Consider the following 26,386-nt stretch of genomic DNA (forward strand, 5'->3'; position numbering starts at 1 on the left):
GGTTTGCTATTGAGATACTCTGAATGTTTTTACATAAAGATTTGAGAAGATTTTAAAATTATCCCTGCTGGCCTTATCTTCTAGAATTTCCTCTTTGACTAAACTTTCATATTTATAATGATTTATCTATAGTATCATTTGAGAGAATTTATTTAAACAATCATACCTACAAATAACTATTTTTTTATCTCCAGTACTTAACTCTTTAATTTTGCTTTCTTATTATGCTAGCTAGAAGTTCCAGTCAGTGTCTAATATAAATGGCAAGGATGGACATCCTTGTTTTGTTCATGATCTTTAAAGACAACACTTCTAGCATTTAATAGTTAAGAGCATTTACTTATATAGGGTTTTTTAAATATAGATAAGCTATACCAGGCTATGTAAATCATTCCACTTTGTTCCTAGTTTTCTTAGTTTCTTTAAAATCATAAATGGATGTTAGATTTTGCCAAATGTTTTTTCCCTTTTAATTAGTCAAATTGTATTTATATTTTCTAATGTTAACATCAAAATATCCTTGTATACCTGGGATAAATCCAACTTGTTCATGATATATTATCTTTTCTCTATACTATTGGATTTTTTTGTACTAAAGTTATATTTATTTGTAACATTTGCATCTATGTTCGTGAATGAGATTAGACTAATTTTCCTGTTTTATAATGTCTTTATTAGGGTTTATTATCAAGGTAATAGTGTCTTCTGGGAAACATTCGCTTTTTTCTGTTGAATTCTTGTAAGTTACATCTTTAGATGACTAAAGCTTTTTTAAATTTCTTGGATTAGAAGCTGAATTCCTATTTTTTCTTTTATTGCAAAAATATGTATATATTGGATAACATATATGTATATATAAGCTTAAATAATGAGACCAATATATATTGAATAACTTCTAAAACATGCATGTATAGCTTAAATAAAAATAATAAGACTACTGCCTAGATATTTATAATTCAAGTTAAGAAATACAACATTGGGGCACCTGGATAGTTCAGTTGGTTAAGCTTCTACCTCTTGGTTTTGACTCAGGTCATGATCTCAGAGTCATGAGGTAGAGCCCTGTGTCAGGCTCCATGCTCCAAGCTCCACATGGAGTCTGCTTGAGATTTTCTCTTCCCCCTCCCCTTATACCCCTTACACGACTCAAACATGTACTTTCGTTCTCTCTCTCTCTCTCTCAAATAAAATAAATAAAATCTTAAAAAAAATAAAAGAAATACAACATTGCCGTATTGGAAATCATAGCCACAGCAGTCAGACAAGAAAAAAGAAATAAAAGGCATCGAAATTGGCAAGGAAGAAGTAAAACTATCACTATTTGCAGATGACATGATACTCAATATAGAAAACTCAGAGGACTCCACCAAAAAATTGTTAGAAGTGATACATGAATTGAGTAGAGTCACAGGATACAAAAATCGACAGAAATCTGTTGCATTTCTATACACCAATAAGGAAGCAGCTGAAAGAGAAGTCAAGGAATTAATCCCATTTACAATTGCACCAGAAACCGTAATACACTTAAGAGTAAACCTAACCAAAGAGGTAAAGGACCTATACTCTGAAAACTAAAAAACACTGATGAAAGAAAATGAAGATGAAACAAAGAAATGGGAAAACATTCCATGTTCATGGATCAAAAGAATGAATATTGTTAAAATGTCTATGCTGCCCAAAACAATTTACACATTTAATGCAATCCCTAGAAAATACTAACAGCATTTTTCATAGAACAAACAACCCTCAAATTTGTATGGAACCACAAAAGACCCCAAATAGCCAAAGCAACCTTGAAAAAGGAAAGCAAAGCTGGAGGCATCACAATTCTAGACTTCAAGTTATCTTACAAAGCTGTAGTAATCAAGACAGTATAGGATGGGCACAGAAACGGACACATAGATCAATGGAACAGAGTAGAAAACCCAAAGATTAATCTACAACTATATGGTCAGTTAATCTTTGACAAAGCAGGGAAATATCCAATGGAAAAAAGACTCTCTCTTCAACAAAGTTGTGAAAACTGGACAGCAATATGCAAAAAGAATGAAATTGAACCCCTTTAACACTATATACAAAAATAAATTCAAAATGGATTAAAAACCTAAATGTGAGACAGGAATTCATTAAAATCTTAGAGGAGAACAGAGGCAGTGAGTTCTATGATATTGGCTCATAGCAACTTCTTACTAAATATGTCTCCTGACGCAAGGGAGACAAACCCAAAAATCACCTATTGGGACATCATCAAAATAAAATAAGCTTCTATGCAGGGAGGGAAACAATTGACGAAACAAAAAGACCACCTACTGAATGGGAGAAGATATTTACAAATTATATATATCTGATAAAGGGCTAATATCCAAAATATATAAAGAACTTATGCAATTCAACACCCCAAAGCCAGATAATCCAGTTAAGAAATGGGCAGAAGACATGAATAGACATTTTTCCAAATAAGACATCCAGATGGCTAACAGACACATGAAAAAATGCTCAATACCACTCCTCATCAGGGAAATACAAATCAAAACAATGAAATATCACCTCACATCTGTCAGAATGGCTAAAATTAACACAAGAAACAAGTGTTGGCAAGGATGTGGAATAAAGGGGAACTTTCTTATACTGTTGGTGGGAATGCAAACTAGTACAGCCATTTTGGAAAACAGCATGAAGTTTCCTCAAAAAGTTAAAAGTAGGACTACCCTATGATCCAGCAATTGCGCTACTAGATACTTACCCAGAGATTAAAAAACTGCTAATTCAGAGGGGTACATGCACCCCAATATTTATAGCAGCATTATTAACAGTAGCCAAATTATGGAAAGAACCCAAATATCCATTGACTGTGTGTATATATATATATATATATGTATATATACACAATGAAATTTTACTGAGCTAAAAAAAAAAAAGAATTTTTACTGAGCTATAAAAAATAAAGGATTCTTGCCACTTGCAACAACATAGATGAAGGTAGAGAGTATTATGGTAAGCAAAACAAGTCAGAGAAAGACAAATGCCATATTATTTCACTCCTATGTGGAATTTAAGAGACAAAACAAATGATCATGGAAAAAAAGAAACCAAAAAACAGTTTCTTAAGTATAAAGAACAGACTGATGGTTGGCAGTGGGGAGCTGGGTGGGAGGGATGGATTAAATAGGTGATGGAGATTAAGGAGTACACTTGTGATGAGCATCGGGTATTGTATGGGAGTGTTGAATCACTAAGTCGTACACCTGAAACTAGTATGACACTGTATGTTAACTGGAATTTAAATAAAAACTTAAAGGAATAGAACACCAATATCACAAATGTGTTTTGTGTGCCCTTATGAGATTCCATCCTCTCCCCAATCTATCCTTAGGTAACTGTTGCCCTGACTTTTGTTGTAATCATCCCTTTTCCTTTCTTTGACGGTATCCTTAAACAGTATATTGCTGTTTTGCCTCTTTTAGAATATTTTATAAGTGGATCATAATGAATGTATTCTTTTGTGAATCATACCATATCTGTCACTTTTTAAGTGTAGAACTGATTTCTTTCTTTAGGCTGGAAAAAATGAAAAAAGAATACAGAAATCTGAATACATGGATGGAAAAAGCTAGCTATTTAGAAGGGCTTCTTACCCCAAAATTTGCCCATAAAGAACGTAAGGTAATTAACATTCTCCATATGTAATTTCTAATGCTTTTATTTAAAAAGATTATGATAATTAAAAGTGATGAGATACAGCTTCATCTTGATATATAGAATGTCTTTCATCGTTCATGTACTTTTCTGTTTTGCTAACGTGATATTCCATAAATATTGACTATTAATTCATAAGATTTCATTTTTTAACAACTTGGTTAAAATATCAACTACTTAAAGCATACAATTCAGTGGCCTTTAGTATATTCAGAGTTGTATGTCCATTGCTATGATCAATTTTCAGATATTCTCATTACTCACGAAAGAAACTCCACACCCCTTAACCAAACCTCCCAGGCCCCCCTGACCCTAGACAATTAACTACTCTACTTTCTGTTACCATAGATTTGCTTATTCTAAACATTTCATTTGAATGGAATCATATAATTCTTTGATTCTTTCACTTGGCATAGTTTTCAGGGTTCATTCCCATTGTAGCATGTATCAATCCTTTGTTTCTTTTTACTGCCAAATAATATTCCACTAAATGCGTATTTACCACATTCTGCTTATCAGTTGGTGAACATTTGAGTTGTCTGAACTTTTTAGCTATCATGAATAATGCTGCTGTGAATATTCGTGTGCAGATTCTTCTGTGAGCATATGTTTCTAATTCTTCTGGGTATATACCTAGAAGTAGAATTGTTGGATCAAATAGTAGTTCCTTTTTTAACGTTTTCAGGAACTATCAAACTGTTTTCCATAGTGGCTACACAATTTTACATCCAACTAGCAATGTATGAAGGTTCCATATCTTCTCCAACACTTGTTATTTTGCTTTTTTTGTTTGTTTCAATTATAGCTATCCTAGTGGGTTTGAAGTGGTATCTCATTGTGGTTTTGATTTGCATTTCCCTGATAACCAATGATGTGAACATATTTTCATGTGTTTACTGGCCATTTGTATATATTCTTTAGATAAATGTTTATTTAAATCCTTTGTTGATTTTTAAATTGCGTTATTTGTATTTTCATTGTTGAGTTATAAGAGTGCTCTAAATCTTGAATACTAGATCTTTATTAGATAATATAATATTTAGAAATACAGTCTGACCTATACATTTTGGCCCAGCAATAGAGATTCACAGAAATTTCAGTGAATTAGTAAAGCATTGACTAAGGTCACAGCCTTGAAGTGATAGTCATAACACACTGATATATTAATGTTTTTCATGACTCGTATTTTGACATAGTGGTACTTCTTTAGGATAAATTAATTAGCACTTACACAGAATTAATATTTTACGGAAAATTTGGGGAGCCCTTAATTAAAGGAACTATGGACTTTTTTTCTTATTAAAAGATCAGTATTTTATGAGTCAGAGATCACCCTACCTTATAATTTCTCTTGGAATATATTTAAAGATCCACATCACTTTGCAGCTTATAGGCCATAATGTTTTCCAATAAAAAAGTAATTTATTTTCTGGGGATATCTTCTTTTATCCTTTGAAGTTATGATATTATTAACTTACAATCTTTTTCTCTTACACACTTGTTACTCAAATACCCTATCAATTTTTGGAAAGCTTCTCCCTGGAACATTAACTCTTAGCCAGGGTATACTTCTCTTTAAAATAGTGCTATTTGGACAGTTTTTCTCATGAAACCACATTCTTCTGTAAATTTTACAGAAGGTAATAGAAGAAGTTATAAAGGCAAAATAGCTCTCTAAACATTTCTCCAAAATCTTTCTTTTTTTTTTCTTCTTATTTCTAGGGAAGTGATACCAGTGAGTTACTTGCAAGCCTATTTGAAAAGAAGCCTGAAAATGGTGTAACATCAGGTTGAGAAATTAACATTTGTATTTATTATTATTAAGATAATTTAAAAGAGGGTAGTTGTATCACAAAATGAAAATTAGTAATTTGCTTTAAGTGGATTTCATTTTTTGTTGGAAATATGTATCTCATTATAGTTTTAGTATATAGCGTTTATTTTGTAACACTCCAAAGAAAAGACTGAGACCCAATTAAGAGGTTTTTTTTTTTTAAAAAAAAGATTTTTATTTATTTATTTTAGAGAGATACAGTGTGTGAGCAGAGGGAGGGGCAGAGAGAGACAGAGTCTCAAGCAGACTCCACACTGAGTGTGGAGCCTGACATGGGACTTGATCTCATGACCCTGAGACCATGACCTGAGCCAAAACCAGCTGACACACCCAGGTGCCCAAGAGTGTTGTTGTTGTTGTTTTAATACTCCTTTACTCGTTTAAGGACAAAAAAAAAAAAGTTAAATCTTAATTATGATCTATGAAAAAGATATTTTTCTTAAACAGTAGATGTAGAGGTATTGGTCTCTTTTTAGTAGAAGTGTGTGTCTGTGTATGAGAAAGGAAGGCAAACAGAAGGGAACGGGAAATTCCATTAGCATTAAATTTGAGAACTTATCACATATCAGTAAAGTAATAGAAGATATTGTTTGGTAGTCTTTTTTTTGTTTTTGTTTTTGTTTTGTTTTGTTTTGTTTTTTTGTTTTTTTTTTGTTTGGTAGTCTTTTTAAAAATTTCTGTTAGAAAATTCATTGAAAGTTAAGTTAAAATAAATAAAAAAAAAAGAAAGTTAAAATAGATGCATAATACTTTATCTGCAAGATCTTGGATTCTGCAGGTGTGGAATAAGGATTTATTGTTATAAGACTTGGGCTACAAGTTACTTCTCTATTTCCCTACTACTACCTCCTGGCTACCTCAGCCTCTGATATGTTCATTTCCTAACGTCTGAGGATCAACCAGCCCAGCAGAGCTATGTGTCTTTAGCCTACTCTTTACCTTGAAGTGTTCAATTTTCAGGTATAGGAGAATCATAGTTTCCATCTTCAGTATCAAAGTTGGAGAGTCGAGGCTAACCCCCCTCACTCACTGTAGGTTGCCAACTTTATTTTTCTTATCCAAATAGTTTATTTCAAGTCTAGTGACTTCTTTTTTTTCTGGTATTCCTATACTTCTTACAGCTTCCCCCAACATTTACTGATCACTGTGTTGCAGGCCTTTACCTAGATTATATAAATCAATCCTCACAGCAGTCAATTGAGGGTGTTATTATTATTTATCTACATTTTACAGATGAGAAAGCTGAAATCAGACAGATTAACCACTCAGAAGTCACACAGCCATTAACTGGTAGGGTTTGTATTTGAACCTAGTCTGTTTGACCCAAGAGCTTCAGCTTTTAACCATACTGCTGCTCACATTGTACATAGACTTGTATCCTACCTGTAAGATAAGCCATTATTATCCTATTTTACATATGACAAAACCAAAGCTCAAAAAATGAGCTAAGCTGACCACAGCCACACAACTAACAGTGACCAAAATAAGTTTTGTTTTATACTAGACTTAACACATTCTTTTGTATCTCAATTTTTTATTTCGTCTCTCTTCCTTTTAGGTTTTCCTTTTCTACTTGCTAAATATATATTCTTTATGTCTCTAGGAAAATTTTAGAAGTGCTTCAGCCAGCTTTCTTTCAAATGGTCCTACTTTCTCTGGTCACATGCACCTTTATTCCATTCTCTTTCCAATCCCAACCCTATCACTGACCATCTGGGATTTATTTTATTTCCTCTTGACTTGTAGCAAAAGACACTGTATATCTGTTTTTATCTGAAATCTTACTTAATTCATGTTTTCATTTTATCTTCATGATTTTTAATTTATCATTCCACTTCCCAGAGATTTCTCAGCTTGTTTTTACTAAATAGTATTTATGTTTGAATAGCTGCTTTGATTTAAATTGCTTTGTTCTTGGTGAGAAAAATTAAAATAGTATTTTGTTAGTGTGCATATATATAAATGTATTTATTGTTTTATAATGTTATATGATAAAATACTTCTATTAATTTATTAACAGATGTACCTTTTATAAAGGAGGAAGCTGAAACTGTTCCAAGTGAGGTAAGGGAACTTGGAAGAGAACTTCTAATAGTCACTATTTTATAAAGGGATGAAACATTTATAAATAAAGAAATATGTATAGATGGGGAAAAAAGCACCCAAGAAGTTATTCAGGTTTTTATGGTTATTTCTGTTGTGGCCGTATCTATACAATTACATTATTTACTTAAGTTATATTACACTATTAAAGGGGAAATTACAGCATAAAATGGTAATATTTAAAAATACATACAAAGATGGGGACAAAAGATGTTGACAAAGTGAAAGGGGGCAACAAGTAAAAATAAAAGCATAAAATTTTGCACAATGATCTTAGAAATGGATGCCACAGACTAAACTATATTCTTTACTTTCTCTGTGGGTTTATAATCTATATTTAAATAGAAGCAAAAAAATAGAGTTCATATAATATTGTTTGATTTTATGATATTTTCTTTGTGCTCTTTTGCTGTTAAAATTTCCCTTTTTTTTTTTTTTAAGATTTCTTTATTTTAGAGATCGAACACAGGTGCAAGTTTGTGGTGGGGGGAGGGGCAGAGAGAGGGAGAATGTTTCAAGCAGACTCCCAGCTGAGCACACAGCCTGACATGAGGTTCAATCCCACGATCCTGAGATTGTGACCCAAATTGAAATCAAGAGTCAGGCACTCAACTGACTGAGCCACCTAGGTGCCCCTAAAGTTTTCTTTATTTATGATATATTGGTGTAGCATAATAATATCAAAATGTTAGACTCTTCAATTTTTTTTGAGAAATTGCTAGTTTATAAAATCTGAATACATGAGAACCACTGCTTTGTAAAGCAGTGTGATCATTTTAATGAAATAATATTCTATAGTCCTTAGTTTCAGGCAAGTGGAGTTTAACTCTTTTAATAAAGAATGCAATAATTGACAAATATTGAAGGTAAGTTCTTATGAAAACTGATAAAAGGGTACACATGATTTTAAGTTTTATTAGTTTTAAATATTTTCTAGTCAGTAATGATTAATTGGTAGCTTGCTTTATTGATCTATTTTCTAGTTGCCAGATAATGATGATAAGAAAGATTTGATTCTCCCACCTTTGAACGAGTCAAATCAAGATAATTCAGATGCTGTTGCTATTGCTCCTGAAAGTGATGAATCAACAAAGCAAACAGATGAGTCAACAAAGCAAACAGATGAGTCAACAAAGCAAACAGATGAGTCAACAAAGCAAACTCCATTGCCTGTTGTTCCAGTCCTGACAATAACGGAGGAGAACAAAACATTACCTTTAGAGGAATACCAATCAAAAGCTCCACCAGAGGGAAAAATGAAAAATATGTTCCCTCCACCAGAAGTAAAATTGAAAGATAGATATCCAAGCCTTTTAAAAACAGACTCATCTCCATCAGAGGTAAAGATGAAAACTAGCTTTATATATCCAGGTAAAATAAAGAGGAGGAACTTAGATTCATCTCCAGCAGAATATTGTTGGCAAAGCAACAATCTAAGCTTAGCTAGGAGGAAGAGCACAAGCTTAGTTTCCCCAGGTTCAGAATCAAAAGGTAGGTCTCAAAGCCAAGATCCAGAGGAACACCTTGAATTAAAGGTAGCTGCTCTTGTATTAGAAGTGTGACTAGAGAAAATAATTCATTAAAAAAAAATAAAATAAATTGAAAATACATTCAAAAGTCTCCAAGTGGAAGTATGTCTAAGTATATTAAACATTCCTACCCTACTTATATTCGTCAAGTGAGGAGAAAAAACTCTTGAAGGAAAAGCAGAGTGATGTGAAATGCCTGTAGTACAAAATAGTCTCATGGGTGGGCATAAAATTCAGCTGAAAGTGTAACAACAATAACAAGCTGTAAATTTATAGGAAACTTAAAAATCTTGAGAAGTTATTTCAGTGGAAATTATTCATAAAGCTATTATAGGAAATGGTATATTATTGCTATTATAGGAAATGGTATATTATTATTATAAATAATTGTATAGTTTAAAATGAGAATGATTTGAATATCAGTTTAAAGGGTTAAAGCCTTTCTCAAAATGACAGTTATTCTACTTAGATCTTTAGTTCTTATTTGAATCACTATTATAGGTAGCTCCTAAAGGAGTGTAAACATGTGTACTGGCCAGTGGATAAACAATCTGAATTCTAAGTAAGGTTCTGCCTCTGAATACTTCAACAAGTTTGGGCACCTAAATCTCTAGATCTATTTTCTCATCTGTTGAATGGTAGATCATATCAGGTCATTTCTAAATTCTCTCCCAAATTCCAAAAGATAATTTTATTAAATATCTCCAGTTGGGGAACTATTCTTAAGTACCTTGATCAGTAGATTAACCAGTGTAACTTATAAAGAATAACATTCTTGTTTTTACTGAATGTGAAAATAATAGTTATAGAAAATTTAGAAAATAGATGCACAGACAACAAAAGTAGTTATAATCCTACTGCCACTTTTAACAATTTTATTTCCTTTCAGCCTTGGTATTTATATATAAGCATATTTTTCATTTATTTTTAAAAACTTGGATCAAAATAATATGGGTGTATATATGTATATATAAAAATAATTTTATATTGTGCTTTTTAAAACTTGACATTATAAGCATGTTACCTGAATTTTCTTAAAAACCTGAAAGATGTAGAATACCCTCAAATATAGATACTTAATAATTTCCTTAAACATTTTCTATGTTGTTGGATATTCGGTTTGAAATTAACATCCTTTCTGTAGCTGTTTCTTTGGATCTGTGATTATGCCCTCATGTATTTCTAGAGATGGCCTTTGGCAGATTTGCTCTCTAGAAAGATCTTACCACTCTACCTTCTCACCAATAGTATTTGAATATTAATGATCTTTTAAATAATGATTAGAACTTTTTCATACTTATTAGCTGTTTTGATTGTCCCTGCTGTGAGTAAACAGATCATGTCCTTTGTCCATTGTTTTCTGTTGAGTACTTGATGATTAGGTTGAGGTTTCACAGTGAGCTCTTTTTCATTATAAGGATATTAACCAGTGGTATGTTCATGACACATACTTTTTCATAGTTTGTAGTTTGCCTTTTAATTTTTCTATCGAGTCTGACTTCCAAAATATTCAGTTTTCATTTGATAAGTGAGTTACTTATTGTTGTATAACAAATCACTCCAAAGCTTAGTGGCCTAAAATAATCATTTTCTTATCTTTAGAAGATTCTCTATAAGATTGTGCTCAGCTGGGAAGTTGTTTTGTTCCACTTAATGTTGGGTAGGCTCATAATCATTTAGGAGCTCAGTTGGGCTGGAACACTCATGAGGTACACGTACATGTTTTACACTTTGATGGGGACAGCTGTAAACCTGGGTTTGGTTGAGATGCATGAATATCTAGTTTGATGTATCTCTTCCCACTCCCCACCACCACTGTTATGTAACCTTAGGGATTATCTCTTTCTTTCTCCATGCTGCCTCTAGCAGGGCAGCTCAATTTCTTATGTTGCAGCTTGGGGCTTCCAATATACAAAACCAGAAGCTTCGAGTCCTCTTAAGACTTAGGCTTGGAACTAATGCAAGGTCCATAGATTAACCACCATAGATTAACTATCTCTACCCCCCAAATAATTCATGTGCCTCCTACATGCAGACTATACTTACTCCCCTTCTAAGATCCTTGGCTAATGCTATTACTGCATCAGGCTTAGGCTTGAAGTATAGATTTTCAGCATCTAAATCAGATCCAGGTAGATGAGGCTTCTTGAATATGGCTCTTCTCAATCTTAAGATCTGTGAATTGAAAAGACAAATTACCTGTGTCCTATATACATGGTGAGTAAGGAACAGGAAAACAGATAGGCACTTATCTTCCAAAGGTGGAAGAAGGGGAAAGTGAAGCATACAACAGTCAGTGAATGGGCCGTAGTAATTTTGAAGTTCTTGCCTCTGCCCTTGGGGCTTGGCTTTATCTTTTTTTTTCCACGAAAAAGAGCTTATATTTGTAATAGAGTAGCTTTGAAGCCTATGTATTCTCCGTAGAAAATTGAGAGTTCAAAAACCTCTTTCCATTTAAGTTGTCTCTATTCCTGTCCCAGATGCTATGATTCTTAAAGATTTTGTAGGCTTTTTGTATATACAGTTATGGATATGCAAACAGCCAACTGTTGCAGTCTTGAATATCTTTAAGACAGGCCACTATTTACCTTTGATTGAAAGCCAAAGTGCTGTAGTACAATATCCATAAGAATCTTAGAGGGTCTCCTATCCAGCAAAGATAATCTAACAAGCCATCCTAAGATACTTAGAATATTTTTTGTTTAGCAGAATGAGTCAGTGAAACACTACCTTAAATCTTTTTGAAGTCTGAACAAGAGATCTTACAGTCACACCTTTGTGATCTTGACCTTGAAACCGCATTTTCCTGGCAAGGCCATTGGAACCCAATCAATGAAGTCATGAGACTGGGATTTCTGTCATTGGTTCAATGGCTTAACAGTGTCTTCAAGGACACTTTTTATCTTTCCTCTTTTTCATGCTCATGCTTGTCACTTTATGATCACAGGATGTTTGCTTCAGTCATAGGCATCATATATAGATCAAGGCAGGACAAAGAATGTAGGGGTTGAACAATTAAATTCTTTTGCACTTGCCCCTTTTTATTTCTACAAGGAAACAAAAGTTTACCCAATCAACCCCCAGTAGATTTTGTGTCTCATTGACTAGAATTATGTCACATGAATACTTCTAGCTTCAAAGAAGAGTGGGAAAACTAATATTTGGTAAAAGGGAATGGGATTTCCAATAATGATTCATCATTTTGGGCTGGATAGGTTGCTGTTTTTTGGTTTTGTTTTGTTTTTTTTAAGATTTTATTTTATGCATGAGAGACACAGAGAGAGGCAGAGACACAGGCAGAGGGAGAAGCAGGCTCTATGTAAAATAATTAGGAAGACAAACCATGAGAGACTCCTAACTCTGGGAAACAAACAGGGTTGCCGAAGACGTGGTGGGGCGGGGGAGGATGGTGTGACTGGGTGATGGGCACTAAGGAGGGCACTTGATGGGATGAGCACTGGGTGCTATACTATTGTTGGCAAATCAAATTTAAATAAAAATTAAAAAGAATAAAGCTATATATTTTTCTCTAAAAGAAAAAAAAGAATAGTCCATACAGACACTTAATATATACTTATTGAATTGGTTAGTTAAAAATACTGCTTTGGAATCCCTGAATATATTTTTTAATTGAAGTATAATTGACATTAACATGTTTTGGGTATACAACATAATGATTTGATGTGTATATACATTCTGATTTATATGCACAACAATAAGTCCAGTTACCATCTGTCACCATACATACTTAAGATTTTTTTTCTTGTAATGAGAACTTTTAAGCTCTACCTATTTTCTTAGAACATTCAAATAGGCAATACAATATTAACTATAGTCACCATGATGTACATTACATCCCATGATTTACTTGTTTTATAACTGGAAGTTTGCACCTTTTGATCCCTTTCCCCAATCTCTCCTTCCTCAACTCCTCTCTTCCCTCTGGCAATCACCAATCTTTTCTTTATACAATTCCCTGTCTTCCTTAATCCTAGTTTTCTGTAGGTACTAGAAGCTTAAACTCAAGGACTTAAACATAATCAAGCCCTTATTATATATTTTATGGAGTGTGGAATTAATCTCTCTGCCTTATGCCTGATATTTGGTATGCCAGAGCTAGGTGGTTTATTAGCCTTAAAAGTACTAAAATAATTTGCATTTCCTATGACTAAGTGGTTTTTATTAATTACATGCAATGAGGCGCATGACTTATAATATATTCAGAGATTCCACAGGTAGACATTATTAGTCTCATGATGATATTTTGTACCTACTTTGGTGTTGTGGTTCTGGCAATGAATTTTCCTTCATATCTATAGCTTCTGCTGAGTGGCCCGAGCTCCATGACTCCACCTATTAATTGCATGTAATCTTGTTATTTTACCCACTTTGTATTATCTTGGGAATCCGGGCTTGAGGAACTGTGTAAAAATGCTTATATTCTGGCTATTGTGGTTGCTGTGAGTAATAAACTTTAGTTTATGACCCAGGAAGTTCATTTCTTCTATCAGCCTTCATGAAACTGTGGCAGGCTAACTAGTTAGCTTACAAGCAGGGTACATTCTTGACAGCTTGGTGACAAGATGGGTTATTGACAAACATGGCTTTCTGAAAGATGAAGGACTGCTGGGACCTTGTGGTCTGATCAGTTGCATTTAAAGTAAGCATCACTGGTGGAAAGTGATGACCGAATAGTATGATTGATCAGGTAATAAACAGTCCTTTATTCTAGACTATTGGAGAGATGGTTATAAGTTAAGAGTTAGGAAGTAGGCTTAGAAACAGCTGCGTGAACAGTGCCCTGGTTGTTGCTAATTATCCTCCAGATAGGGAGACTTCCTTGCCAATCTGATGATCCCCCTCAATGTCTGTCCTATGTTAACAATTATTACTAAGATCAGTCCTGAGTAAGCAGAAGATTCTGCTCTTTGACAACAGTTACGGTGGTGCCTACCTATACTGAGATGAGAGGATGGAAATTTATAACTGTTATGGATAGAAACCAACTAAATCATTAGAACTTTGTCTGGTTTTCTTGGGAGATGAAGATGCCGGCTGTGTGATACCTATAAAGGAAGGACGGCAATGACTGGGCCATCTCATGGCTAAGTACTGCTGCAGTATATGGTGATAATCTTACATACATTCCAAAACAATAGTAAGAGATCTGAGTTTTTTTTTTTTTATCATGAGTTCTGGCTACTAAAAGGCAGTTTGGCCCTCTTGGGGAGATTATCCTGAGACAGAAAAACCCTGGTGGAAACCATAATAGGTAGTGACTAGTTTGGAGGCATTTATTGCCCTGATTGTGTACACAGAGCTGATGAGAGTTATCCACTGACCCAAAAAAATGGACCCAAAGAAATATAAATTCTTGAAGTCAGCTCTGGTGCCTTGGAAGACTCCTTTAACCCTGATGTTGAAGCCAGGAAGAATTTATGAGATGTCATCATAGTAACGGGACAGCAGATGCCCTGGATTGAAGTGGACTCCTCTAAGTAGGTCACTACTGTGCAAGCCAAGTTTAAGTTACCTGACAACACAACAAACCTCATGGACCTATACAGAAGAAATGTGACTACAGCTCTCAAGTCAAATAATTCCCAAAGGTGAAATAAAGGTGTCAGCTATGAAGACCTTGTTGCCTGATATAGAGTGTTGGGTAAACCAGCAACATTAGAAGTTCATTTGATTGAACTATGAATTGCTGCTACACCACTCAAAACTGAAAATAAACGTGAGGTCTTGTTAGATGGCCTGGAGTTGCCTTCTTCTGAATGAACCCCATGACACTTCCTTTCCCTCTTAACCTCATCCCAAAGGCTTTAAAGAGAAACATGATTAAAGATGGAGCCAAGATCTCCCTGTCCCTAAAAGGGGATATAAGGTTCTATACTGCCATCGAAGTTTTCTGGGGGAATTTCAGGGAGGGTAAGGACCCAACCATTTCTGGCTTTGTTGGTTATGAATGTACAAGTCTCTACCTATGGAAGGAAAACTTAGTTGGATTCAACTTGCAGGATTTGGGCAGGGTTCACAATGGGGAAGGAACTAATATAACCTTTTGGATGAGTCTTATTAGGGCAGTTCAGTGTACTGTTGTTTTCCACATCTGAATATGTAGTAGGAACTATTATATTCCTACTTATCTGTCTCCATTCCACAGAGCTACAGGTAGAGAAGTGCTGGTGGGACATGTACTGCTACTCAGATTGTAAATTGTCTCCTTGTGCTCTTTCAGATGGTCTAACAGAAACACACTAGAATCCTAGAAGGAAAGGGGAAATCACAGCCTTCATTGAGGACTTAAAGGAGCAGGGAAAGCTGCATTATCTCAATACCACATCCCTATATGGCCAGTGAATTTGCTAATGAAGTTGGAGACTTAGAGTTATCACTCTGAATCCAATTGTTTCCTCTATATCCCTGCTGTTTCAGGTATTGCGATTATAACTGTATCCACTACACAAGACTGATGGCACTCGGTATGCTGTCTTGTACGCTGCCAGTACCACCCTTGCCATACCACTGACAAAGGGTGAAGCCAGTTTGCATATGACTTTCACACTTAGCCAGGGTACCTACTAGCCTGCTACTTTCTACCAGTGAGTGTGTCTGAGCTACTGAGCCCAGGCACACTCTGAAAGCAAGGCAGTGTATGAGGGAAGAGGGGGTACCAACCCTGAGATAAGGTAAAGTGCCAAAATAAAGCAGAAGTCTTGCCTTCTAGGAGCACCTGCGTGGCTCAGTCAGATAAGTATCTGACTCTTGATCTCAGCTCAGGTCTTGATCTCAGGGTCATGAGTTCAAGCCTCGCTTTGGGCTCCATACTGGGCATGGAGCCTACTAAAAAAAAAAAAAAAAAACACCAGAAAACCAAAAGCTTCTAATTGCTCTAGATGTCCCTCACAGGCTAGCCTTCCTCACACTCTTGTTTTTCCAGTGTTCTTACTTTGGAAATAACAATCTCCTGATTTTAGTTGGTGTAACCACTAGCATGCAGGGGAGTTTGTGTTATAGGAGGAGAAAAGATACCTGAAATCAACTGACTGGGTTTGGGCAAAAGTTGCAGTGGGGAAAAACTTAAGAGTGACCTTATGGGTAGGGCCCTCACTGCTGATTGAATATACTGTTATAGTTCTCATTACTAACCTTATGAAATGAAATTAATGTGTTGCATGCTTATACTGTAAATACTCATAATGTGTCAGAAGACAGTCTTCCATTCAGGGTTATTGCCACAGGTACAGAAGTTATTGTCATTTGCCACAGGTGGGTGGCGGATCAGGATTTATGTGAGTGCCTCCACCCTCTTGATTTCTAAAGATGTTCTGTTGGTTAGCAAGTCAAAAGCCTCCATCTCATTGGCTCTGGTTGACCATCAGGGGTAGCTGATAAACCCTGAAAAATCCAAGAGTCTGCTTGCCAAGTAGATTCTCTTGGGACTCTGGACAGATTCACAGCACTCAGTTCTTTGGCAGTCAAAGAAAAAGGGCAGTCTCTTCAACCACCTGTCACCCAAAGGATGCTCAGCATATTTTTTTTTAACTGGGTATGAGAGACTGTATATACCTCATTTAGGCATTGAACATGCTTTGAGTGGGGTCTAAACCAGTAGATTTTGCTGGCCAAATGGTAGTAGTATGTTAAGAGGTACATCTGACTTGGTCCTAGCATCTTTTTGGTTTTGCATGAAAAGTATCAGCCACTGGTTTTGGCCCTAAACTTATCCCCTATTTTGGCACCTGAAACAAAGTCAATGGCTCAGTGGAGCCCCGGATTCACAGAGGTGGCCCTAAATGCCTAGGCAAAGTTCACTGATGGTTCAGCTAAGCCGAAACCTGATGGTGTCAGTGAGTTACTGTGGCTGTTTAAGGGCCAGGTATGCAGAAGCAATAATGGATATGGTTACCTGACTTTGTTGGGCAGAACTCTGGCCAGTACTACTCTTAAGAGCCTTGTTATATTTTTACTTACTTTTGGGCTATTGTCAATGGCTTAGCTGCCTGGTTTGTCATTTGGAAAACCACAGACTGCTGGATTAAAGACACTTCTCTTTGGGGCTGCAAACTATAGAACCAAATTGCTACTATGAAAATAACCGTCTGGGTCACTTCTGTAGATGTGATCAATAAAGGCATGTTCTTAGTGAGACTAGCTGGAATCAAGCTGCTGATTTAGCCTCTACTCCGCAGATTGCCACAATTATTGCCTGGATTTATCATACTGCCCACCTTCATAGCTGGGCCCAAAGTAGTCAACTTTGGTGAAGTTTAGAGGCTGCCACTGCATGCCCAACTTGATTCCTGCCAAATGTTGACCCATTTGTCTTGTGATAGGAGAGCTTATATTACAAGTATCCCACCTGCTCCTAGCATCGGACTTTGGGACATCTTTGGTGGTAATTGGTTGATACTTTTCCAGGTTATGGTATTACTTTCAGTCCAGTCAGATGACTTCAGCTACATCCACATCATGGACCTTGTAAGATCCACACCACATCTTGTAAGTTGCAAGATTTTACTCTTCTTTATGCCTGAGTAATATTCCACTGTGTGTGTGTGTGTGTGTGTGTGTGTACACACCCATATATACACACCACATCTTGTTTATCCATTCATCAGTCAGCTTCCATAATTTGGCTACTGTAGACAATGCTGCTGTAGACATCAGGGTGCATGTATCCTTTTGTATTCTTTGTGTAAATACTCAGTAGTGCGATTGCTAGATCATAGGGTAGTTCTATTTTTAACTTTCTGAGGAGCCTCTCTACGGTTTTCCACAGTGGTTGCATCAGTTTGTATTCCCACCAAAAGTGCACAAGTGTTCCTTTTTCTCTGCATATTTGGTAACACATGTTGTTTCATGTGTTGTGGATTTTAGTCATTCTAAGAGGTGTGAGGTGGTACCTCATTGTAGTTTTAATTTGTATTTCCCTGGTGATGAGTGATGTTGAGCATCTTTTCATGTGTCTGTCAGCCATCTGTATGTCTTCTTTGGAGAAATATCTATTGATGTCTTCTGCCCATTTATAAATTGGATTATTAGTTTTTTTGGGCATTGAGTTTTATAAGTTATGTATGTATTTTGGATACTAGCCCTTTATCAAATACATCATTGCCAAATATCTTTTCCTATTCTGTAGGCTGCCTTTTAGTTTTGTTGATTGTTTCCTTCACTGCACTGAAACTTTTTATTTTGATGTAGTCCCAGTAGTGTATTTTTGCATTTGTTTCCCTTGCCTCTGGAGACATATCTAGAAAGAAGTTGCTGTGGCTAATGTCAAAGAAATCACTGCCTGTGCTCTCTAGGATTTGTGTGTGTGTGTGTGTGTGTGTGTGTGTGTGTGTGTGTGTCATGTCTCACATTTAGGTCTTTAATCCATTTTGAATTTATTTTGTGTATAGTGTAAGGAAGTGGTCCTGTTTCATTCTTTTGTCACAATTTACCTCTTTTAATATTGTGAATCCATTAGCAAATTATTAAATAGTTATTTTTAGTAGTTTGTCCTTTAACCTTTATACTAGAGTTAAGTGATAATATACAATCATATTACAATGTTAGACTATTCTGATTTTGACTGTATAACTATTACCAGTATGGTTTATATTTTCATATGTTTTTGTTAGCATCCTTTTATTTCATTTTGAAGAACTACTTTCAGCATTTTTTGAAAAGCAGGTTTAATGGTGATAAATTCCCTTCTGTTTCTCTGGGAAAGTCTATTTCATTTCAAAGGACAGTTTTGCTGAGTAAAATATTATTAGTTGGCAGGCTTTTTTCTTTCAGCACTTGAATGTAGTGCTCTGCTGGCTGGCAGGGTCTCTTTGATAACCTTATAGGGGGTCCCTTGTATGTGAGGAATTGTTTTTCTCTTGCTGTTTTAAAATACCCTCTTTGTCTTTGATAATGGAAGTTTTATTACAGTGTGTCTTAGAAAAATCTCTTTGGGTTGAATTTCTCTGAAGACCTATGAACTTCATATATGTCCAAAATTCTCCCCAAATTTGGAAATTTTTCATTCATTTCTTTAAATATACTTTCTGCCTTTTTCTCTCTCTGTTCTTATGGGACTCCAGTGATATGTAAATTGTTTGACTTGATGGTACTCCATAATTCACATAGGCTTTCTTCACTTTCTCCATTCGTTTTCTTTTTTGTCTTCTGGATAACTTCTTTCTTTTTTAAATTTTATTTTTGAATTTTTTAATGTAAATTCAATTTGCCAACATATAGTATAATACCCAGTGCTCATCTCATGTGCTACTCCTTCCTTCTTTCTTCCTTTTTTCTTTCGTTCATTCTTTCTTTTTTCTTTTGTTTGTTCTTTCTCAAGACCAAGTGGATTCCTTATTACACTTAATTTTTTTAAATTTGAATTTTATTTTAATTCCAGTATAATTAACATACAGTGTTATATTAGTTTCAGGTGTACAATATGATTAAAAAATTTTGGCAGCCCTGGTGGCCCAGCGGTTTGGTGCCGACTTCAGCCCAAGGTGTGATCCTGGAGACCAGGGGTTGAGTCCCACGTCAGGCTCCCTGCATGGAGCCTGATTCTCCCTCTCTCTCTCTGCCTGTGTCTCTGCCTCTCTCTCTTTCTGTGTCTGTCATGAATAAATAAATAAATCTTTAAAATAATTCTACATATGACTCCATGCTCATCAAGATAAGTGTACTCTTAATTACCTTCATCTGTTTTACCCATCCACCCACCTACCTCCCTTTTGGTAACCATCTGTTTGTTCTCTATAGTTAAGAGTCTCTTTTTTGGTTTGTCTCTCTTTTTCCCTTTGTTCATTTGTTTTAATTCTTAAATTCCACATGAGTAAAATCATATATTTATTTTTCTCTGATTTCATTTAGCATTATACATTTCAGATCCATCCACGTTGTGGCAAATGGCAAGATTTCATTATTTTTTATGGCTGAATAATATTCCATTTTATATATATCTCACATCTTTAATGATTCATCTATTGATGGACACTTAGGCTATTTTCATTATTTGGTTATTATAAATAATGCTGCAATAAATATAAGCTACAAATATCTCTTTGAATTAATGATTTCATATTCTTTGGGAAAATATCCAGTAGGGCAATTACTGGATTACAGAGTAGTTCTATTTTTAATTTTTTGAGGAACCTCCATACTGTCTTCCACAGTGACTGCATCAGTTTACATATCCAGCAATGCAGAAGGTTCCTTTTTCTCCACATCCTTGCCAACACTTGTTTCTTGTGGTTTTTAATGTAACTAGTCTCACAGGTGTAAGGTGATATCTCATTGTGGTTTTGATTTGCATTTCCCTGGTGATGAGTGATGTTGGGCATCTTTTCATGCATCTGTTCACCAATCATGTGTCTTCTTTGGAGAAATGTCTCATGTCTTCTCATTTTTAATTAGATTATTTGTTTTTGGGATGTTTAGTTTTATAAACTCTTTATATATTTTGGATACTAACCCTGTATTGGATATGTCATTTACAAATATATTCTTCATTTCTGTAGATTGTCTTTTAGTTTTGTTGAATGCTTCATTTTCTGTGCAGAAGCAATCACCTCCTCCAGTTTTTACTGCCTGGCTTAGGGAGAGTAATAGCTTCTGTCAGCCTTGGCAGGGATTCTCAGGCTTTCTTAGACCTTTTCAGTGGATAGTCTGCTCAACATTTGTTCCTTCTTGGGTGGTGAGGGATGGGGAGGGGCAATTTTTTTTGAGGGGCAAATTCTTAAGATTGTATGCATTCTCTTGATTTTGTAAAGCCAGGATGGGTGCTGACAGCCTTCCATTGGCTTCCCTGAGGGCAGAATTGAATGCTCAAGTTTCTGTGCTTTTTCCCAGTCCTGTAGAATCAAGCCAGCTTTCGTGTGTGCTTACTAATTGACTGCAAAGGGTTACACTCACTGCTGAGCAGAGAGCCTGATGCAGGGCTTAATCCCAGGACCTGAGATCATGACCTGAGCAGAAGTCAGACACTTAACGAACTGAGCCACCTAGGTGCCCATGTCTTTACTTTTGATATCCAATTTAGACTGGTATTCTAGAATTAGATGAGAAATAGTCTTACCAAAGAGAAGAAGCAGGAGAAGGAGGAGTAGGAGATGAAGAAAGAGAAGAAGAAAAAGAAACAGGAAAATCTGGATGCAAGAGAGGAAATAAACATATGCTAAAAAAGAGATCCACAGTTTGATCCAATTAAACATGTGATAAATGCCTATATTAAGAAAAAAATAGAAATTGCAAATAAAGCACCTAACTTTATGCCTCAAGGAACTAGAAAAACAACAAACTAAGGCCAAAGTTAGCAGAAAGAAGGACATAAGAAAGATCAGAGAAAAAAATAAGTAGAAACCAGAAAAATTAAATGGAACTAAGAGCAGGTTTTTAAAGAGATAACAAGAAATCTAGGACTCCTGGGTGGCTCAGCAGTTGAGCGTCTGCCTTCGGCTCAAGGTGTGATCCTGGGTCTGGAGATTGAGTCCTGCATCGAGCTCCCTGCAAGGATCCCACTTCTCCCTCTGCCTATGTCTCTGCTTCTCTGTGTTTCATGAATAAATAAATAAAATCTTTTTTTAAAAAAAGTAAAAAAATCTTTAGGTAGAACCACTAAGAAAAAAGGAAAGATGACTCAAAATTGGAATTGAAAGAGATGTTACAATTGATATCACAGAAATACATAGATTAATAAGAAACTCTTGTGAACAATTATATACCAACAAATTGGATTACCTAGGAGAAATAAACTAATTCCTAGAAACATATAACTTAAACTGAATCATGAATAAATGGCAAATCTGAATAGACAAATGTGAAAGAAGATTAATAAACCCTCCCAACAAAGAAAAGTCCAGGACCAGATGGTTTTACTGATAAGTTCAACCAAACACTTAAAGAAGAGTGAATAAAAATCCTTCTCAAAGTCTTCCAAAAAATTAAATTGGAAGAAACTCCCAAACTCATCTTACAAGATCAACATAACTCTGGTACCAAAGCCACATAAAGACACTACAAGAAAAGGAAGCTATAGACTGATATCCCTGATGATTATAGATGCAAATATTCTCAACAAAATCTTAGCCAGCTGAATCCAATAGCATATTAAAGGGATCACATATCATGATCATGTGGGATTTATCCTTGAGATGCACAGATGGTTCAATATATGCAAATCAGTAAATTTGATATACCACTTTAACAGAGTTAAAGATAAAATTTTATGATCTCAATAGATGAAGAAAAACACTTGACAAAATATAGCATTCTTTCATGATAAAATAAGAAATTGGGTATGGAAGAAATTTACTTCAACATAATAGAGGTCAAAATATATCAAGCCAACAGCTAAAATCATCCTCACTGGTGAAAAGGGAGAAGGCAAGATGGAAGAAGAGTAGGGGATCCTTGTTTCATCTTGTCCCCTTAATTTAGCTAGATAATTATCAAATCATCTTGAACATCTATGAATTCAACCTGAGATGTAAGAAAAGAATGGCTGGAACTATACGAATAGAAAAGTGACAACCTTTTAAAAAGTTGTGAAGTTAAGGCCCTCTGATTTTCAAAGCAAAATGTTATAAGGACTCATCTAGTCCCCTTGCCTGGGGTACCTAGTGTGGGATCTATTCCTCTCTTCTCTGTGCTTGTGGTGTCCTCCTCCCCTTTTTGTGGCTAGTCTCTCTGGGTATGTAGATCCCAGCCCATGTCTGTGCCATCTACCCTTTTTAATGAGGCCTCTTCTCTGTGATTAACTGTGAGAATATATTTGGCCACTTTGGGGGTGTTCTGGATTAGTTTCACTGAAATTAATGTTATCTAGATGTATCCATGGGATGAGGTGAGCTTAGCATCCTCCTCCTCTGCCATCTTCCCATGCTCCTCCTCTTTGTCTTTCTTTTTTTTTTCAAATAGGAATATTTATTTTCATTATTCTATCTCTCTCCCACTAATGTATGATTAAGAGAGACTGATAATTTGCTTGTGGTTCATAAGAGTAATTCAAGGGAGTTGTATCTAGACTTGTATTTTAAGCCCAATGCTGTGGTTGAATGAAGCTTTAGGAGAGCTTGAATGGTAGTAAGCATATTTTATATTTGAGAAAGGTATGAATTATGAGTTATGGTACAAAATGAATAATTATGGCCAAGAAGATAGACTTTGGTAGAATGAATGATTGACCCAAACACATTACCCTTTCTTGTATTCATGCTCTTTTCCAATTAACTTTTCAGGTTTTTTTCTATTAGAAGTAGAGTATACTTCTGGGCCCTTTGCTTTGAGCTTGTTCAAGTCATTCTTCTTATAGAGACAGCCAGCATCCAACGATAGATCAATCCAGAAGTAAAGTGTTCAACCCCTTTGCCCCAAATTAGAAAAACTCTTTAGAGCCATCTCAACTTCAGGACTCCCTACAAGGTCTGCTGAGGCCATGATTGGGACTACATTGCAGGTCAACATCTATCTCTTCTTTACCCTCCCGTCCTCAGATGTTGGTCCCAATAGTACCCTCTAATGCATGTCCTAAACATACATTTCCATCACAGTTTCCCTCCCAGAGAACCTAAACTGTGAAAAGCAAAAGTAGAGGACAAAGGAATAGTAAATACTGAGAAAACACTAAACCTAGAATTCTACACTTACTTAAATGACCATTCAAAAAAATAAAAAATATGTGATAAAATTGAAGGAAAAAATTATTTAAAAAAATATATATTCCTTCAAAACTGGTAGAAAGGGAAAAAATATAAAAACCCATCCAATCTCATACAATACAGGAAAGGAATACAAAAGGATCTCAGGGGAAAAAAGCATTTTAATAGGAAAAACAAAACGTGAGTTACAATAAATTTGTAAGTGAAAGCCACCTTTTAAAATATTTTGAGACTGCACTGAAGACAACAGACACATGTAAAACTTAAGGGTACAGAAAGGGTGAAACTAAAGAGAAAAAAAATGAACAAATAACCAAAGGAAAGCTGATATATCACTATTGATAAAAAATTAATACTCGGGATCCCTGGGTGGCGCAGCGGCCTTTGGCCTGCCTTTGGCCCAGGGCGTGATCCTGGAGACCCGGGATCGAATCCCACGTCGGGCTCCCGGTGCATGGAGCCTGCTTCTCCCTGTGCCTATGTCTCTGCCTCTCTCTCTCTGTGTGTGTGACTATCATAAATAATAAATAAAATTAAAAAAAAATTAATACTCATTTTTAAAACAAATACAATTATTTGGAGAATAGAGAGTTCCTACATAATTACTTAAAGCAAGAAAAATTCACTAAGTAGACATAACCATTGATATAATTTCAAAATATACACAACTAAAAATAACAATTTCAAATAGAAATTGACAAATTCACAATTAAAATGAGATAATTTAATCTGTTCTTTTTAAGATTAATATTTGTGTTAATAGAGCTAGCAAGCAAAAACTTTAGTGAGGATGTAAAAATGACATAATAACTTGATATGGTGGACATATAATGAATACTGCTTCCAAACATTAGAGAATATGTAATTAAAGGATATAGGGAATTTTACTTTGATATAATCCCACTTGTCTATTTTTGCTTTTGCTGGCTGTGCTTTTGGTTTCATATCCAAAAAAAAAAAAAAAAAAACACTAAAAAAGCAACATTGAGAATTTTTGTTAATATCTAGGAGTTTTATGGTTTCAAGTCTTAAGGTTTAGTGTTCAATCCATTTTGAGTTGTTTTTTTGTATGTGTATGCTCTGAAACAAAGGTCCAATTTCATTCTTGTGGATATCCAGTTTTCCCAACACAATTAATTGAAGCGATTATCGTGTCCCCATACTTGGCACCCTTTTCAAAGATCAGGTGACCATATATGTGTGGATTTATTTCTGGGCTGTCTATTCTATATGTCTGTTTTTTTATGCCAGTACTATACTGGCTTGATTACTGTAGCTAACAACCAACAAAATGAAAAAGTAAACTATGGAATGTGAGAACATATTTATAAGCCATATCTGATAAAGTGTTAATATCTAAAATATATAAGAAACTCCTATGACTCAATAGCATAGAAACCCAAATAACTTGATTTTTGAAATGAGCAGAGGAACTGATTAGGCATTTCTAGAAGGAAGACATACAAATGACCAGCCAGTAAATGAAAAGGTGTTTAACATCGTTAATCATCAAGGAACTACAAATCAAAACCACTATGAGATCTTACCTCATACCTGCTATGCTGGCATTTATCTAAAACCAACTAAAGAAAATATGATAAATACTGGTAAGGCTATGGAGAAAAGGGAACTCTTATACATTGTTAATGAAAATGCAAATTTGTATAGTCACATTAGAAAAATGTATGGAGGTTCCTCAAAAAACTAAAAATAGAATTAACATATGATCCAGGAATCCCACTTCTGGGTGTATATCCAAAGGAATTGAAACCAGGATATCTGTATTCCCATGTTAATTACAGCATTATTTACAATAGTCAAGACATGGAGGCAACCTGAGTGTCTACTGAAGGATAAAGGAAATTTGGTATATACATACAATGGAATATTAATATGAGGAAGAAGAAAATTCTTTTTTGCAACAATATGAACCTGGAGTACTTTATGCTAGGTGAAGTAAGCAAGACACAGAGAACAAATATTGTATGATAACATATGCTGAATCTAAAATATTCAAACTCATAGAAACAGAATGAAATAGTGGCTGCCAGGGTTTGGAGGAGAAAAACAGGTATTCATCAAAGGGTACAAAGTTTAGGTTATACAAGATAAATGAGTTCTGGAAATGTATTGTACAACACAATGCCAGTAGTTGATAATACTGTATTGTTTACTTAAAAATTTGCTAGGAGGGTATATCTTAAGTGTTGTTATCACAGAAAATAATAATAAATAAGTAGAATGCACCTGGCTGGCTCAGTCAGAAGAGCATGTTACTCTGGATCTTGGGGTTGTGAATTTGAGCCCCACGTTGGGGGTAGAGATTACAAAAGAATAAGGAGAAAGAGAAAGGGAGGGAGGAAAGGGTAGTAGGAGGAAGAGGAAGAGAGAGAAATTGATGTAGCCACTATGGAAAAGACCATGGAGGTTCCTCAAAAAATTTAAAACTAACATATAGTCCAGCAATTCCACTTCTGGTATTTATCCAAAGAAAACAAAATCACTATCTGGAAAAGATAACTGCGCCCTCATGTTCATTGCAGCATTATTTACAATAGCCAAGACATGAAACA

At 35.2% G+C, this 26,386-nt stretch overlaps 1 protein-coding gene and 1 long non-coding RNA gene across 18 annotated transcripts in view; one reads left to right on the top strand and one right to left on the bottom strand.

The window, feature by feature from the left end:
* C2CD6 (C2 calcium dependent domain containing 6) overlaps positions 1 to 26,386 on the top strand; it is a 131,482-nt gene that overhangs the window by 37,547 nt on the left and 67,549 nt on the right. For all 17 annotated transcript variants that reach the window (XR_012025080.1, XR_012025081.1, XR_012025082.1 and 14 more), the window contains 4 exons: positions 3,558 to 3,663; positions 5,419 to 5,485; positions 7,551 to 7,594; positions 8,617 to 8,973. Coding sequence is in view for 14 of the 17 variants with exons in the window: in XM_072813302.1 (XP_072669403.1) it covers positions 3,558 to 3,663; positions 5,419 to 5,485; positions 7,551 to 7,594; positions 8,617 to 8,973 (574 nt within the window). In the remaining 3 variants the exon portion in view is untranslated. The remainder of the gene's footprint in view (positions 1 to 3,557; positions 3,664 to 5,418; positions 5,486 to 7,550; positions 7,595 to 8,616; positions 8,974 to 26,386) is intronic.
* Positions 9,631 to 26,386, bottom strand: part of LOC140625760 (uncharacterized) — a 40,560-nt gene continuing 23,804 nt past the window's right edge. The window contains exons 2-3 of the long non-coding RNA XR_012025083.1: positions 13,437 to 13,515; positions 9,631 to 11,337 (exon numbers count right to left, since the gene is read on the bottom strand). This is a non-coding gene — a long non-coding RNA (uncharacterized lncRNA). The remainder of the gene's footprint in view (positions 11,338 to 13,436; positions 13,516 to 26,386) is intronic.

The sequence above is a fragment of the Canis lupus genome, chromosome 36, assembly GCF_048164855.1.
Source record: "Canis lupus baileyi chromosome 36, mCanLup2.hap1, whole genome shotgun sequence".
In the NCBI taxonomy this organism is placed as follows: domain Eukaryota; kingdom Metazoa; phylum Chordata; class Mammalia; order Carnivora; family Canidae; genus Canis; species Canis lupus.